Source organism: Abrus precatorius, unplaced genomic scaffold (genome assembly GCF_003935025.1).
Source record: "Abrus precatorius isolate BTA unplaced genomic scaffold, Abrus_2018 Scaffold7, whole genome shotgun sequence".
In the NCBI taxonomy this organism is placed as follows: Eukaryota; Viridiplantae; Streptophyta; class Magnoliopsida; order Fabales; family Fabaceae; genus Abrus; species Abrus precatorius.
The window spans coordinates 11,875,379-11,892,407 of NW_020874417.1; the positions used below are offsets into that span (position 1 = coordinate 11,875,379).

General features: G+C 31.9%; 1 protein-coding gene across 1 annotated transcript; it reads right to left on the reverse strand.

Moving 5' to 3' along the window:
- Positions 1–11,939: 11,939 nt before the first annotated feature.
- On the reverse strand, positions 11,940–13,957 carry LOC113871481. Its single transcript, XM_027508576.1, has 4 exons — positions 13,589–13,957; positions 13,144–13,342; positions 12,613–13,014; positions 11,940–12,385 (listed from the first exon to the last, which is right to left on the reverse strand). The coding sequence occupies exons 1-4, from the start codon at positions 13,955–13,957 to the stop codon at positions 11,940–11,942; spliced, it is 1,416 nt and encodes a 471-aa protein (XP_027364377.1).
- Positions 13,958–17,029: the final 3,072 nt, after the last annotated feature.

Below are 17,029 nucleotides of genomic sequence, written 5' to 3' on the forward strand. Positions count from 1 at the left end.
GAGTAAGTGTCAACTATGAGACTAAATATGTAATTTAATTATAATTTAAAAAAATGTATGACACCAAATTTAGTTGAACAATGACTTGTATTATAATTTAATCTTGTCTTAATAATACACTTTTTCTTGACTAATAAAAAATTTAGTTTATATTATAGAATTTTGTTAACTTCAGTACTTAAGATTGTATTTAAACATTAAAAAGTATTAAGTTTTTATTGTGAATGAATGCACTTATTATATTATAGTTATAAAAGTATAATAAATCATATTTTTTAATAAAATTTTATTATAATTAATTGCTTAAATTCAATTTTAGGAGTTGAAGTTAACTTTCTCATTTTATATTTTTATTATCTATTACATCTTAAAAAAATAAAAAAATAAAAGTATTAGTGTTAACATTTTCATTATAATTTTTTATTATATGTTAATCATTATAGAATATTTATAATTTTTTTTATAGGAATGAAAATATTTTCTATCTTTAGAATATGAAATTAACACTAGATATAAGTTTGCTTAATGATATACATTTAATCTTTTTAAATTTCATGATTATTTTCTTTGGTGTCTCATTTTTTTTTAATTTTTAAATGAGTTTATCAATTATACATATTTAATTATTATAATTGACACTTATTTATAAATTAATTTTTATAATTAAGAAATTAATTTTTATAATTAAGAAATTAAATTTTATAACTAAGAAATTTATATTTTAGTCTTTGTACAAATATTTTTTTTTCTTTGGTCTAACACCAACAAGTTCATAAACATTGAAGATTAATACAAAAATATTTACTAATGTAAAAATTAAATTGTATACTTTTTTGTATGTAGGGACTAAATTACAAAAAGTGTGCTTAGTATAAGAATTTAACCTAATAATTTTTTAGGACATTACACTCTCTTATCCCCACTAAAATTTTGTTCTTAAAATTTGATTATCTTATTTGAATAATTGTAAGTACTATTTTTTCATGCTCTTTCCTTGTTTTATTGTATATCTTCATCAAAAATTTTATGTACTATTTTATTCAAAAGAATATGTATTTCCTTAGTTGTTTATTTTACTTATATAATATTTTATAGTTTGTGCCTCATATATAAGGTTATTTTTTAATTATACTAAAATTAAATCAACAATATGTAAAGTGTTAGGAACATGTTTTTTAAATAATGACACATGAAACACGTTATGAAGATTAGAAAAAAAGAATGATTAGACAATTTTGTAAGTGATAAACTCAAAGATATATGTCCTTTTTGTTAATTTTTTTTTTGCCTACTTTAGATAGTTTTCATTTTTTCTTGAATCAAACTAACTTTCTAAATAGTTTAATGAATAAGGTAAAGTTCTAACTTAATGTTCTCTCCTAATTGAAATCAACATAGATGGGCTTGTATATTCTACCATATATAGTTTCATATGAAGTCATAACAAATATATTTAAATTTAATATGTGTCCTTAATAAATCTTGTAATTATTAGATTGTTTATTAGTTTCTAGATGGCAAGTTAGAAAAAGTTATAATCTTATTCCTAAATCTTTTGTATAATTTCAAAATCTAGAAGTAACTTCAAAATCATTGCAAAACACTAATTGGAAAACATTCCATGTAGTTTAGTAATCAATTTATAACCGAGTTAAGTTTTTTATAAGACACCTTTTTAATAAGAAGAAAATAGGTATAGTTGGTTAGTATATCTATAGTTGCTTATGTAAGTTTTACTTTCTAACGAAATTCTTTACAAACCTATCACAAACTTAAACAATACTAATAAGTTATGTTAGAATTTTTTTTTATTTGGACTACTATTGATTGGTGTAATTTTAATTTATTAAAATAGGTTGAAGGTATGACCTAATATGTTATTCTATGATCCTATTTTGGGTTTTGGGAATCACCATGTGTATGTGTAATTACTGGACTCAGTCCAGTATGTGAGTGTATTGAGTAGTATGTGTAGGGCCTAATAGGCATAATATCCATGATGGATAGAAATTAGGTAACCTATGTTTTTTATTTAAAAGGAGACATGATCCCCACTTGACTCTAGAGAAAATATATGTTCTCTGACGGCTCACGATTCCATCAAGGGGTTAGTCTGGAAAGAAAGGAAGATCAAGTGGAAGAGCCTATTCTTGATGTATACATGTGTGTGCATTTTGTGATACCAAGAGAGAGTAGTTATAAAAGATGTCTTCAAGAGTTACGCAATTTACCTTTTACATAAATAATATTTAGGTGTTCTAAATTTTGGTATTGATCCAAATAATCTTACACATGATATCAGAGCTGGTTATACTCGGTTTAGAACCCTAAAATTTATTACTTTTCCCGTTTGGGATGAAATTAGATATATTATCAATTTTATTAATTCGTAAAATGCCTAAAAGCTATAGTGCTATTGCTGTTCCAAAATGTTTCACTGCAGTTTCGAAATGGCTCAATTCATGAGATTAATTTGTGAAATATTTCGCCACAGTTGTGATTCTGAAATCATTTTATCAATTTTATTGTAATAGTTTTATTTGAATAATTTATTTATTTATTTATTTTTGATTGATCAAATTGCGTTCATTGTTGTCTTGCTATTTTTCATTATCTCACTGAACTTTTTGATTGAAATCTATAATTTGGAGTGTTTCACTGTACGTGATTGAAATCTACTAAATTTTATATTCCAAATACACGTTTGAAAAAAAAAAAAGGAGTTGTATGAGAAATTTTTTATGGACAATTGTACATTCCTATTTGGAACTCTATTAATTGAGTAAATATATCTCACCACAGTGGGTCATTTACAAAATTAATTGGGTTACCTGTTAAATAAATAAATAAATATATAAATTATTATTGGGATGTTGTGTCAATTAATTTTTGTTTTAACTCACCCATAGGGAGTTAATTTATTAATTAATTTGTTTAGACATGTTAATTTTGGGTGAGCATGGCAGTAAAATCCTTCTACCCACATGTGTTGGATTTTTGTAACTATTGTTTTGTATAATATATTCTCCATCCATAAGAGAGTGTATATTATATGTATTATGTCCCTTAATTATTATTATTATTTTTTATTATTACTATAGATTGCCCATATCATTAATATTTTTTTGATATTTTTTCAGCTCATGTGACTTTTTCCATGAATAACACTGTGAATCACATTGAGTTTTTGACTGAAAACAATTACAAGAGATGGAAATATGATATTAAGTTGGTCCTTAGCTTGTTGGATATTGACATAGCTATTAGAAAAATGAGCCTGTCATAACTGATGAAAGTACTAATGAGAAAAAGGCCTATCATAAGGAATGGGCAAAGGTAAATCATAAGTGTTTGATACTAATCAAGCGATCCATTGATGAGTCACTGATGAAGGAAATCCCACAATTTGAGAATGCCAAAACTTTTCTTACTTCCATTGGGGAAAGGTATGCAGTTTCTATGAAAGTCAAAGTGGGACAATTGATGGATAATTTCATTAATATAAAGTATGATGAGATTGGTAGTGTTAGGCAATACATAATGAAAATGGTGACCCTTACCAATAAACTCAAAGACCTTGAGTGTCCCGTAGCTAACAAATTCCTTGTTCATCATGCGCTCTACTCTTTACCTAGTAAGTTTGATGCTCTAAAAACTTTTTATAATACCCAGTTGAAAGAGGAGTGGGACCTAAACACCCTTATTTCAATTTGTGCCCAAGAAGAGGATAGGATAAACCATGTGATATTTGAAAGTGTGAATTTGGTTTCGCATCCTCACCATAAGAAGTTCCCTAAAAAAAAAATGGAACAAGTTCCAAACAAACAATGGTCTTGATAAGAAGTCCAGTCCATCTCATAAGCCTCTTGATCCTAAACTAGTTGTTCAAAAGAAAGAAATAAAGTGTTGATTTTGCAAATCAGTAGGACACAAAATCAAATTGTCAAGACTCTAAATTTTTCTTGAAAAATAAAGGTAAAAGGTGAGTCACTTGCTTTCGTTTGTTATGAATCTAGCTTGATAGATGTTCCACTAAATTCATGGTGGATTAATTTTGGAGCATCTATTCATGTTGCTAATTCTTTGCTGGGGTTCAAGAGCAAGTGAAAGCCAAGTGAAGCTAAAGTTAATCTATATGTAGGGAATGGAAATAAAGTTAACATCCTATTTATTGGATTGGTCGAACTAAAATTGGAGTTTGATTTTGTTTTGCATTTGAAAGACACCGTTTTTGTATCGTCTATGAGGCATAATTTGATTTCTTTGTCAAAACTTGATGATTGTGGTTTTTCTTTTAATTTCAATAATAGATTTTGTCACTTGTCTTTCAATTCCCAAGTTGTTGGTAAAGCTATTAAATTTGATGGTTTATATTGCTTGAGCCTTGATTCCAATGTTTTTAATTCCCTTATGTTCAAGCAGTTGGATCTAAAAGAGCTTTTATTAAAGAAAATTCTTTTTCTTTATGGCATAAGTGTCTTAGTCATATTTCTAAAGAAAGGATTGACAGGTTGATAAAGGACGAGGTTCTACCTCCTCTTGATTATAGATCTTGAAGAATGTAGATTGTACCAGAGGAAAATTGACCAAAACAAATAGAAAATGGTCTACACGTAGTCAAGATCTTTTGAAAATCATTCATATTGATATCTGTAGTCCTCTAAAACCAAACTTGTGTGTAAATAAATATTTTATAACTTTCATTGATGATTTTTCCTATTTTGGCTACCTGATAAATAATAAATCTTTATCTTTAGAAAAATTTAAAATTTTTAAGACTAAGGTAGAAAACCAATGCGGTAAAAGGATTAAAATTGTGAGGTCAGACCGAGGTAGTGAATTTTATGGTAGGCATGGTGAGACTGGATAATTAAAGGGACCTTTTGCTAAATATCTTGAGAATTATGGAATTGTTTCCCAATTTACTATGCCAATGACTCCTAAGTAGAATGAGGGTGGCTAAGAGAAGAAATCGCGCTTTGATGGACATGGTGAGGTCTATGATGAGTCAGGCTAGATTACCTGAATCCCTTTGGGGAGAAGCCCTTAAAATAATCATGTATATTCTAAATAGAGTACCTTCCAAATTTGTTCCTAAAACACCTTTTGAACTTTTTAAGGGTGGAAGCCTAGCCTTAACCATTTTTGTGTGTGGGGTTGTGCTGCTGAGGTAAAAATTTATGACCCTACTGCCTCAAAATTAAGTCATAAAACCACCAGATGCTACTTCATTGGTTATCCCATTAATGCTAAAGGCTACAGATTCTATTGTCCTACCTGTGGAAAAAAAATAGTCGAGGCAATTTCTGCCAAGTTCTTGGAAAATGATATGGGTGGTTTTGACATTTCTGTTAATGAGGGAACAAGTTCTAATAAAGAGCATATTGTTGTTTCAATTCCCATTCTTCAAGAAAAAGTTGTGTATCAACCAATTGAAAGAGTAGGTGAAGTCCCACAATAAGAAGTTGTGTAAAATGTGCCACCACCAGCCCCTGAACAGCTTGTTGAAAATCCTCCTCTTAGGTGGTCGCAAAGAGAAAGAAGACATGATAATCTTGATGATTATTATACTTTTCTTGGAGAGTCAGAATTCAATATTAGTTGTATGTTAGATCCAAAAAATTACAAGGAAGCTATTTCTAGTGTTTTGTCTGATAAATGGGCCATGAATAATGAGCTACTCTCTATGAACCATAATGGTGTGTGGGAGCTTGTGGAAGTTTGTGATGGTATTAAACCTATTGGATGTAATTGGATTTTCAAGACTAAAAAGGATTCTACAGGAAAAGTGGAGCATTTAAAAGCAAGGCTTGTGGCAAAGCGATACACTCAAAAGGAGGGTATTAATTATAAAGAAACTTTTTCTCCTGTTTCCTCTAAGGATTCCTTTAGGATCATTATGGCCTTAGCGGCTCACTATGATTTAGAATTGCATCAAATAGATGTGAAAATGACTTTTCTAAATATGGGATCTTTTTAAGGAGGTTTATATGGAGCAGCCTGAAGATTTTGTAGAATGTGGAAAAGAGCATTTGGTATGTAAATTGAAGAAATCAATTTATGGTTTAAAACAGGTGTCTAGGCAGTGATATCTTAAATTTGATGAGAGCATCACATCCATGAGCTTGTGGAAAACAAGGTAGATCAATGCATATATCTCAACCTCAGAAGGAGTAAGTTTATTATTCTTGTTCTCTATGTAGATGACATCTTACTTGCTAGCAATGATTATGATCTACTTGTTGAGACAAAAAACATGTTATCAGTGTCTTTTGACATAAAGGACCTTGGGGAGGCTTCTTTTGTTTTGGGGATAAAGATCCACAAAGATAGGTTTCATAAACTTTTATATTTATCTCAAAAGGCTTATATTAATCGTATTTTGAAGAGATTCAATATGGAGCATTGTAAACCTAATGATGTCTTTGTTGCCAAAGGGGATAAGTTATGTAAGGACCAATGTCCCAAGAATGATATTGAAAAGTGCTCCATAAAAAATGTTCCTTATGCTAGTGCAGTTGGTAGTTTGATGTATGCTTAGGTGTGTACTAGACCTGATTTGTCTTTTGTTGTTAGTGTTTTGGGTAGGTTCTTATCAAATGAAAAAAATAAAGGAATACATGCTTCTTTACAGGAGAGTTGATAACTTGGAAATTACTAGCTACTTTGACTCAGATTTTGTCGGTTGTTCAGATGATGAGAAATCTACTTTTGAATATATTTTTATTCTGGCTGGAGGAGCTGTATCTTGGAAAAGTATAAAACAAACTTTGGCTGCTTCTTCTACTATGCAGGATGAGTTTGTTGCTTGTTATGGAGTTGCATCTCATGCTATGCGGTTAAAAAACTTTGTTTCCGCTCTTGGAATTGTAGACTCCATTTCTAAGTCATTAAAGATTTTTTGTGACAATAGTTCTGTTGTTTTCTTTACCAATAACAACAAAACCACTACAGCTTCTAAGCATATTAGGATTAGATTCCTGGTTGTCAGAGAGATGGTGGAGAATGGAGAGATTCTTGTTGAGCATATTTTCATTGAGAGAATGCTTGCTAACCCCCTAGCTAAAGGACTAAGATCCGTGGTATTTATGAAGCATGTTAAAAATATGGGCATTGTAAGATCTTTTGATGTATTTTGTTAGTGGGAGTTGTTATCTTTATTATGTTTTATTTTATTTTATTGCATTGAATTTGTGTCATTTGTTTTGGTGATGTTCGTGTTGACATTCTATATCATTAATGCAATAATGCAATTTTGTACTTTGCCTCGAGATGTTGTATTTCTTTTCAGGGAATGATGTTTCATGAGAAACATATTAATGATCTCTTTGGGAGGTTAGTTGTGTTTTGTTGGGAGTACACAATGTAGGATCCATGCACAGTAGCTAATAGATTATGCTATGTGAAGTGTATATACACTTGCACACTTGTGTTATGATCATGCTAACAAAGTTGTTAGTTATATGGTCATTGGTGAACTAAATTTTGAATATTTTATTTTTGCTTATGGCTCTTGGCTAATAATTTTGTTAGTAGTATTGGTCATGTTTTGTGGGGATTATATTCAGGTTGTTTTGTGGCCAGAATTGTTCAACTCGAGAGTCATTTTTGAAATGAATTTAAAAAATTCGTAAAACCCAATCAATATTGTCCAAGTGGGAGAATGTTAGAATTTTCTTTATATTTGGACTACTATTGATTGATGTAATTTTAATTTATTAAAATGGGTTGAATGTATGACTTGATATGTTATTCTATGTTCCTATTTTGAGTTTTGGGAATCACCATGTGTACGTATAATTACTGGACTGAGTCTAGTATGTGAGTATGCTGAGTAGTATGTGTAGAGCTTAATAGGCCTAATATCCATGATGGATGGAAATACCTATGTTTTTTTTTATTTAAAAGGAGGCAGGATCCCCACTTGACTCTAGAGAAAATATATGCTCTCTGATGACTCACGGTTCCATCAAGGGGTTAATTTGGAAAGAAGGGGAGATCAAGTGGAAGAGTCTGTTCTTGACGTATACACGCGTGTGCATTTTGTGATACCAAAGGAGAGTTGTAAAAGATGTCTTCAAAAGGTATGCAATTTACCTTTTACATAAATAATATTTAGGTGTTCTAAATTCTAGTATTGATCCAAATAATCTTATAAGTTAAACTAATTAGAGCAAATTGTAAGACTTGACCTATTTTAAAATGAAACTAGTAACTCACTAGTTTATTGTATTGGATAGGTTTAGTTTTACAAATTGAAAGATCTCTTTTGCTAAAACAATAACTATGACAAGTATATAAATAGAGCTTAGAAGGATGGTGGAGTTAACAGGTAAGAGTCAATTGAAGCAACCCCAAGTCAATTAGCACTTATTAGTGTTGGTCTATCCCAATACAAGAATGTTGAAATTCCTAATTAACAACTTCTACTCCATGATTTATTATGTTAAAGGCCAAAAGATGGAAACTAGTGGCCTAACAATTGATTGAATTTTTGTTGTTGATGAAACATAACTATAACCATAGTTGGAGACGTTTAAGAAAAATCAAGGGTGATTGTTAGTTAATTTTGGTAAGATCTAGATCTAAAAACTTGAAATGATATAAATTAATCACATTAAAAACTAAATAATTGTTTATTACCATTCATTTCATTGAGTTTGACGAGTCATAGGTTGCAGAATTGCTAGTGTTTTAGTTAGGTTTAAGTGAGTTTAGGTATTTTTCATAATAAACATGATTGTATGCATCCATAATCATTCTCAAACACTCCTTATGCCATCATTCTCAAAAATAAATAATAAAAAAAAGCTAATTGTCAAGCTAACGTTGCACAATTATAACATACATGATTCCAGTTAAAATCACAACTTCATGATACTGCCAACTGAAGTCACCACTCATAAGATTGTTCTCATCCTTTCACATTTACGCATGCACTCCAATCACTAACGTATTAGGAGCAAGTAAAATAAGAAAAAAAAAGGTTATGAGAAGTGACTAGCACATTGATTTCAAAGAGAGGAGAGTGTGAGAAACTGAGAGTTAGAGACTTGATAAATAGAAGATTAAATGAAAGAAAAAAGAATGAGAGAAAATGAAAAGTTCCATGCTCACTTGCTTATACCCCATTTATAACTAAAAAAATATAATATTTTGTTACTTAACTCATTTTTTATTTATTCTATTTGGTTTGTTTGCTTGTTAGTCAATAATGAGTTATTCATCAACCTTAGATAAATTTGTGTATATATTTATATTGGGTCAACTATTATAATTGAGTGTGTTACAATTTTTTTTAATGAGATGAATTATTTTTTTATGGTCACCAATGAAGGAAATAAGCCCATTATACTAACAAAATAAAGGATTGAGCTCACATGCACATGAGCACCAATTATATAATTTCTTGTTAATTATCACACATTACTTATATCAACGTTATATAATTCACATTACTTAAATTAATTCACAATCTTTCATTTCTTATAACTAATGCAATAATTTTTAAAAATATTTTTGCACTCTAAATTTTGCTCTCAACCTTTTAAAATTGTCAAACTACAGAGACTTAGTGAAAATATTTGCAACTTAGTTTTGAGTTTTTACATAAATCTGCTCTAATTCTTTTTTGGCAATACATTAGTTAGTAAAATTATATATTATTTTTATATGCTTACTTTGTTCATGAAACATGAATTCTTAGTAAGCTCTTTGCAAATTTATTATCAATATGAATTTTGTACTTACCTTTTTTTTTTTTTTACATTCAGTAATAAAATGATATTTTGTATCTCTATACTAACTTCGTTCATGAAACACTAGATTCTTGGCATAGTTTTATTCAAATTTATTATCAACATGGATTATTGTACTCACCCTTGGTTCAAATAATATTTCTCCAACAATCTTATAAACCATATAATGTGACATTTGTAAGAGGATGTAGCCACTCACTTAGCTTCACAAGTAGAAAAGAGTGAGAATAATTTTTTTTTTTTTAGAATTTTATGTAAAGGCACACACCCATGAAAAACTCAAATGTAGTAGTGTTTTTTTTATATAATTAATATCACTAGCAAAATTACTAAGCTTAAAATTATTAGAAGAAGAATAAAATAATCCAAAATCAATTATAATTTTTAGATAATAAATAATTCACTTTTACATCTTTTAAGTAAGTGAAGGGAAAAATTTTCATTCAGTAACACAATTTCAAATATATACAAAATATCATGTCTTGTATTTGTTAAGTTCTCATTAGGCTCCTAGAGAATATAAGATTTGTCTGCTCTTCATCTTTAAATCTTAACAAATTTAACCCACCTTCTACAAGTGTATTTATGGTGTTGCATTTAAATATTTTAAATTTCAATATTCTTTTTGCATTTCTCTGTCTTATGAGATGTTATTCTCCATTTTTCTCCAGCTTCTAATCCTAAGTAAAATGATATAAGCTCTATATCTAAATCTCAATTCACAAGACATGACTATCTATACTTTTTCTCAACATTTCTTATATAATTTTCTTTCTCAATATTTCTCATTTTATTTTTCACATCCTGTTCATTGATCAACATGTCATAATATATAAGTTATGATTTATATAAATCTATGTATTACAATACATATATTATAAGTACACCTTTAGATGCATTACAATACTTGTATAATAATCACACCTATCAGTTAGTTATAACTCACATATTATAATCACTCATCTCATAATTCCACAATCATGTGATATTATCTCCTTTATACATAATATTCTTTCAAGATCAGTCAAACACTTTATAAAATCTTTAAATCTTAGTCAGTTTGTCCCTGATCACCCATATCGCATCATGATTTTGCTTGGTCTTTGGCAGATCGGACACAAAGTTTATAAAGATGTCATCTCACTTCCACTCAGGAATTTCTAGTGCTTGTAACTCTCCTAACATGCGTTGGTGTTCTGTCTTTGACTTTTTGCAAGTCAGACATTTTGCCACATACTCTACTACTACCTTCTTCATCCCATGCCACCAAAAGTTCTTTCGCATATCTTGGTACATCTTGGTTGCTCTCAGGTGGATACTCAGTTTATTTTTATGGGCTTCTCCCAAAATCATCTGTTTCCACTCTTCATTTTGAGGGATATACACTCTGTCTTTGAATTTTATTAGCCCATTTGAATCACGATGAAATTTCAAGCTCTTGCCTTCATCCTTCTAGCGCATCATCTCTTGCAAATAAAGATCTTCTTGTTGAATAGACCGAACTTGAGCCAAGAAATCATTACTGATCTTTAAAGTCCCAAGATATAGATTATTGGGTCGTAACTCCACTGCTAAGTTCAAATCTCTGAATTCTTCAATCATCTTCCATTCCTTCACCATCATGGTCGAGATGTGGATGGACTTTATACTTAACGCGTCTACAACCACGTTCGCTTTTCCCAGATGGTAGAATAATGTGAAGTCGTAGTCTTTTAGGAATTCTATCCACCTCCATTGTCGCATGTTCATCTCTTTCTAGTTGAATAGGTACTTCAACTTTTTGTGATCGCTAAAGACTTCGAATCGTGTTCCCAAGAGATAGTGTTTCTAGATCTTTAGTGCAAAGACCACTGCTGCTAATTCTAAACCATGCGTGGGATAATTGACTTTGTGAAGTTGCAATTGCCTAGACGCATACGCCACTACTCTCTCATCTTGCATTAAGACACATCCAAGACCTTATCTTGATGCATCGCAGTATACTTCAAACTTTTGTTCAGGATCTAGTAGAATCAACATAGGTGCTGACATTAATTTCTCTTTCAACTTCTGGAAACGTGCCTCACATTCCTCATTCTAGTCAAAATCCTTCCTTATTTGCTTTAGTTTCGTCAAAGGTAAAGCTATCTTAGAAAATCCCTCAATGAACTTTCTATAATAGCTGGCCAATCCTAAGAAACTTCAAACTTCCATCAGAGTCGTCGGTTTGGACCATTGAGACACTACTTCAACTTTAGCTGGATCAACCATGATTCCTTCGCATGATACTACATGTCCCAGAAATTGTATTTGCGATAACCAGAATTTGTATTTTGAAAACTTTGCGTATAACTGTCGTTTGCTCAGAATCTGCAAGACAATTCTCAAATGCTCAGCATGTTCTTCATGGCTCTTCAAGTAGATCAAGATATCATCTATGAATACCACTACGAACTGGTCTTGATATTGATGGAAGATTCGATTCATGTAATCCATGAATACTGCTAGAGCGTTAGTCACACCAAATGGCATAACTAAATACTCATAATGTCCGTGACGAGTTCTAAACACGGTCTTTGGAATATCCCCATTCTTAACCCGAATTTGATGGTAACCAGATCGTAGATCAATCTTTGAGAATACTGAGGCTCCTCACAGTTGATCCATCAAATCATCAATTCTGGAAAGGAGATACTTATCTTGATTGTTACTTTGTTCAATTGACAGTAGTCTACACACATTCTAATACTTCCATCATTCTTCTTTACTAAGAGTACATGAGCTCCCCATGGCAATACGCTCGGTCTCACAAATTGTCTTTGCAACAAGTCCTCAGCTTATTTCTTTACTTCGGTTAACTTAATTGGCGACATACGATAAGGTGCAATGGAGACTGGGCTTGCTCTTGGCATGAGGTCGATCGTAAATTCAATCTTTCTTTCAGGTGGCAGTTTGGTTACATCCTCTGGAAAGACTTCTAAGAATTCATTCACCAGTGGTATGTGCTCCACCTTCACACTTCTTTCTGCCTCAGCAGAGAACAATATTATAAAAGTGATTTTAGGATCTCCCAGTACATTAGCACCAAAGATTAGTGTTTTTTCTTTACAATCAAGAAGGACGTGATTAGACGACAACCAATCCATTCCTAATACAATGTCAAGCTGAGAAAGGGGTAGGAAAATCAAATCCACTAAGAAATTCCTACCATGAATCATCACAGAACAACCCAAACATATGTATGAGGTTATTAGAGGCTTATCTGTAGGGGTGGATACTACAATATCATATGGAAGAGCAGAGATAGGAAATTCAAGGCAATGCACATAATCCAAGGAAATGAAAGAATGCGTAGCACCAAAATAAAAAATAACATCAATGAGTTTGTCTTTTAGGATGCATTTACCTCGGATAAGATCATCAAATTTTACTGCTTCAGAGCCAGTCATGGCAAACACTTTGCCTTGGACATTGGACTTTGATCCACTACTGCTCTTAGGTGCTAGCTTGTTGCTCCCACTGACGCTTCTGCTCTTTTGAGGTGCAAACCAACAAGCACTAGTTGGATGCCCCATCTTTCCATAGTGACTACATGCGGCAGTTAGCTGTTGGCAGTTTCAGATCATATGAGGTCCCTCTTATTGAAAGCACTTCAATGGTTCTCAAGGGATATTGGAGTTGTAACTACCACCTTTGTGAGGTGCCATCTCGCTTGCCTGAGATTGAGTTAGGCTTGAATAGGGTCTCATATGAAATCTTAAGGGCCTTTTGTCTTGCCTCACCGGTCCTCCAACCTAACTGTCCATAGACTTTTCTTTTGCGTTGGCTTCATAAATTCGACATTTGCTTACCAAGGTAGGGAGGTCCGTCACTTGAAATACACTCATTGCAGTGCAGATGTCAGCTCTTAACCCATTTTCAAATTGAGCGCATAAATCCTCCTTGCTGCTTTCATGCTGGAAGTGGGGCCAATATGTCATTAACTCATGAAATTTGGCCGCATATTCCCCTATCGACATAACTCCTTGCTTCAGCTCCAAGAATTCCCCCGCCTTCTGTTTCTGCAAGTCTTTGGGGAAGTAGTTTCCTAGAAAACAAGCCTTGAACGCCTCCCAGGAGATATACCCCTCGCGTTTGGTTGGCGAACTCCACCAGTCTTCAGCTTCTCCACTTAACATGTAAGTGGCATAGCCCACTTTGTGATCTTCACGACAGCCCATTGCATTAAAGATCTTCTTTGTATCAGCGATCCACCTCTAGGCTACTTCTAGATCAAATTTTTCGTCAAATCTTAGAGGGTTGTGTTTCGTAAAGGACAATAGTCCTTGGTACTTTGCTGACTCAGCGTCCTGATTCTGTACTAGAGCTTCTAGTACTTAAGTCATGTGGTTCAGGATTTCACTTGTAACTCCTGGGGGTCTACATCTACTAGCTATGATTCTATATTGAAAGAGGTTAATCAACTTATAAGCAACCATTATTCGCGCCGGTGCACATAACAATCAAGGTAAACAAATCACACACATTCCTATTTGAAAAACCAAACAGGCTATTCTAACAATCAATGAACTCATATTCTTGTTAAAGTAAGAATATAAGAACACATAGCATAGACAACTAGTCCCATACCCTAGTCCGGTTTGGAAGAACTACTTTGATACCAAATTGTAACATCCTTATTTTATTCAAAATGATAAGAAAATAATTTCATAATTAAAAGGAAATAATTAATTTAAATCTATGGCCAGTTGAGTATAATATGTGGAATTATAAAACATTTCATTTATTTTGCTCGAACTTATAAAAATTTAGAGAACGAATCCATGGAAGTAAAACAAATTAAAAAGAAAACGTGAAATAACATTTATAGATATATTGTCCTAAAGAGTTTACAGTGAGTTGACCTTAGCAAAATATATATCAGGACTCTTTTATAACATTTACAAAGTATAAAATATAACAAGTCCTAATGAGTAGCCTATCCACCAAAAGACTGAAGAGATACTAGTCATCCCCATGCCATCCCTCTATTATTGCGATATCATCAGAGTCGAGATTATCATCCGATCTGAGATATAGATCACCTGAGTCTCTAGAAACCTGTGTACCAGTAATCTGCTTAAACGTCCATCTAAATGGTTTTTTGAGATGGTTGTGGTCATGATATGTAAACAAATAGGTCAAGGTTGCTAGGGTTCTCATAGTACTAGGGAATATATATACACAGAGGGTATGATGTATTCTACTTATAGGGAAATCAAAAGGAACACTATAGGCTAATTCCATTTCCATCATAATAATACCCCTAGGCACATCATTAACATGTACAACAATTCTAAAGTAACATAATCTCTTATATTTATTAAATACATAGTTAAGTCTATTATGTACATAACTATTTATAAGCCTAATTCTCTCTCTAGGTGCTATCATCTGGTTCCCTGAAAGATTTATGTAAAGATGAGTCTATTCATATTACCAACCATACATTCACATAGCAAAATAAAGGTAATACAACAATTAATTATATCATAAAATTATACTCATATGCATGCAAAAATCTTTAAATATTCAACTTATTCCTCTTCATCTCTCTTTTAATACTCAGAGTTCTTGTTTCACTTTCACTACCCCTTGGATCCCTTGAGGTCTTCCTTAGCATAGATAGTCGCTGGATAGCCGTAGCTACACAGATATGACGTGTGCCGACCTGGCCCCTTTTATCAAAAGCATGGTCAAGAGTATTAGTTAGGAAATGAGTGTGAGGCCTATGGTGCTCTTACTCTCATTTGTTTTGCGCAATTCAAGAGGAGCATCCACCACTCGCATTTTTCCAAGATTTATCAATCGTCTTCATCTTCTTCACTCCTAGTGTACCCTTAAACTATCCATATTTATCCTTATCATATTCCTTTCTCATTTCATTTCTCTTTATCAGTATTTCCCATTTCATCTCTATATTTTTCATTGTCTGTTTACTAACATATTATTCATATTTTTATTTATCTAATTTACTCTAGTTTTATTATTACATCATATATCATTCAATCATTGCTGAGAGTTAGTCCTTCAGACTCAGTCCACCATATACATGCATGTACACTTAAAATAAAGATCATACACATCATCAAACACCACAAAACATGCTTCAAACATAACAAAAACATGTTCTCACCCATGATTCACCACAACATTTTCATGAACACAAGCAAACCACTTTCTTAGTAACAAGATACAGCTCTCCTTACCTTCAAATGGAAGTTTAGTAAATGATTTTTGAAGATTCTTGCTTAAAACATGAGGTTCTTTCTAAATATCACAAGAGATCTCATTAGAGAAGGAGAATCAAGAATATAACCAAAGGAATGGAGAACCAAGCTTCAAGAACTTACCAAGAAGCAAGGAAAGTGAACTCTCAAGCTTGGATTGGAGAAAGGTTGAGATCTTTCAGATTTTTCTGAGAAAAAGAGGAGAGAGGTTAGATGGAACGTAGAAGGTCGTAACTTGAATTATTCTCAACTTGGAAACCCTTAAATATCCCTCAACTCGCAACATTCTCGCTGCAACAAGCTAATTCTCGCTACAACGAGCGATTCTCGCTACAGTGAAAAAACTAGACAAAATTGCACTTTACTGTCTGTCATTCTAGCTACAGTGAGAGCTCCTCGCTACAGCGAGAAGATCCTTGGTAGAGCAGGAGAGTATTAGAATGCCTGATTCTGGATGCTTATTTCTTGCTATAGTGAGATACATCTTGCTACAGCTAAAAATCCTGCAACTTAAACATTTAAAACTCTCATAATTTCAAGCAACATGCATTAAAAGCTTATACCAAATACAAAATTAATAAATAATAAAATAGGGGTGTTACACACTTAAATCAATAATATAAATTCATCCATTTTGACATACATTAGCTATCAACAACATCTATAGTTATTGTATCATACTAATTTAACATAGAGAATCATTAAACAATGTCACACCATGCAATCAATATAATGTGCCGAAGGTTGGACGTTTTCGGACTTAGCCCATGCATACAACTTAATATATGTACTTTTTAGTATTAATAAAATCATTTGATCCTAAAGTTTGACATCTTCTAATACTTATATCATGCAGAATAATATTTTAATATTAATCATACACATATAATGGTGGAAAAATCTTAAACTCATCAGAAATTTAGTTACTCATAATCTTTACTACTTTGTTTAGAAAATTTCTAAAATAAGTTATCATTTTCTCATGCCCAAAATTCAATTCTTAGTACTAGAATCTTAATAATA

Excerpts from the sequence above, each read along its gene's own strand:
- LOC113871481 (XM_027508576.1), bottom strand. The coding sequence starts at position 13,957 with ATGGGCTGTCGTGAAGATCACAAAGTGGGCTATGCCACTTACATGTTA. Across the intron at positions 13,015-13,143 it reads ATTTGATGATCTTATCCGAG|TATCCACCCCTACAGATAAG; the intron begins GTAAATGCATCC and ends ATGATATTGTAG. Across the intron at positions 12,386-12,612 it reads AGTCTCCATTGCACCTTATC|CCTCAGTATTCTCAAAGATT; the intron begins GTATGTCGCCAA and ends AACTGTGAGGAG.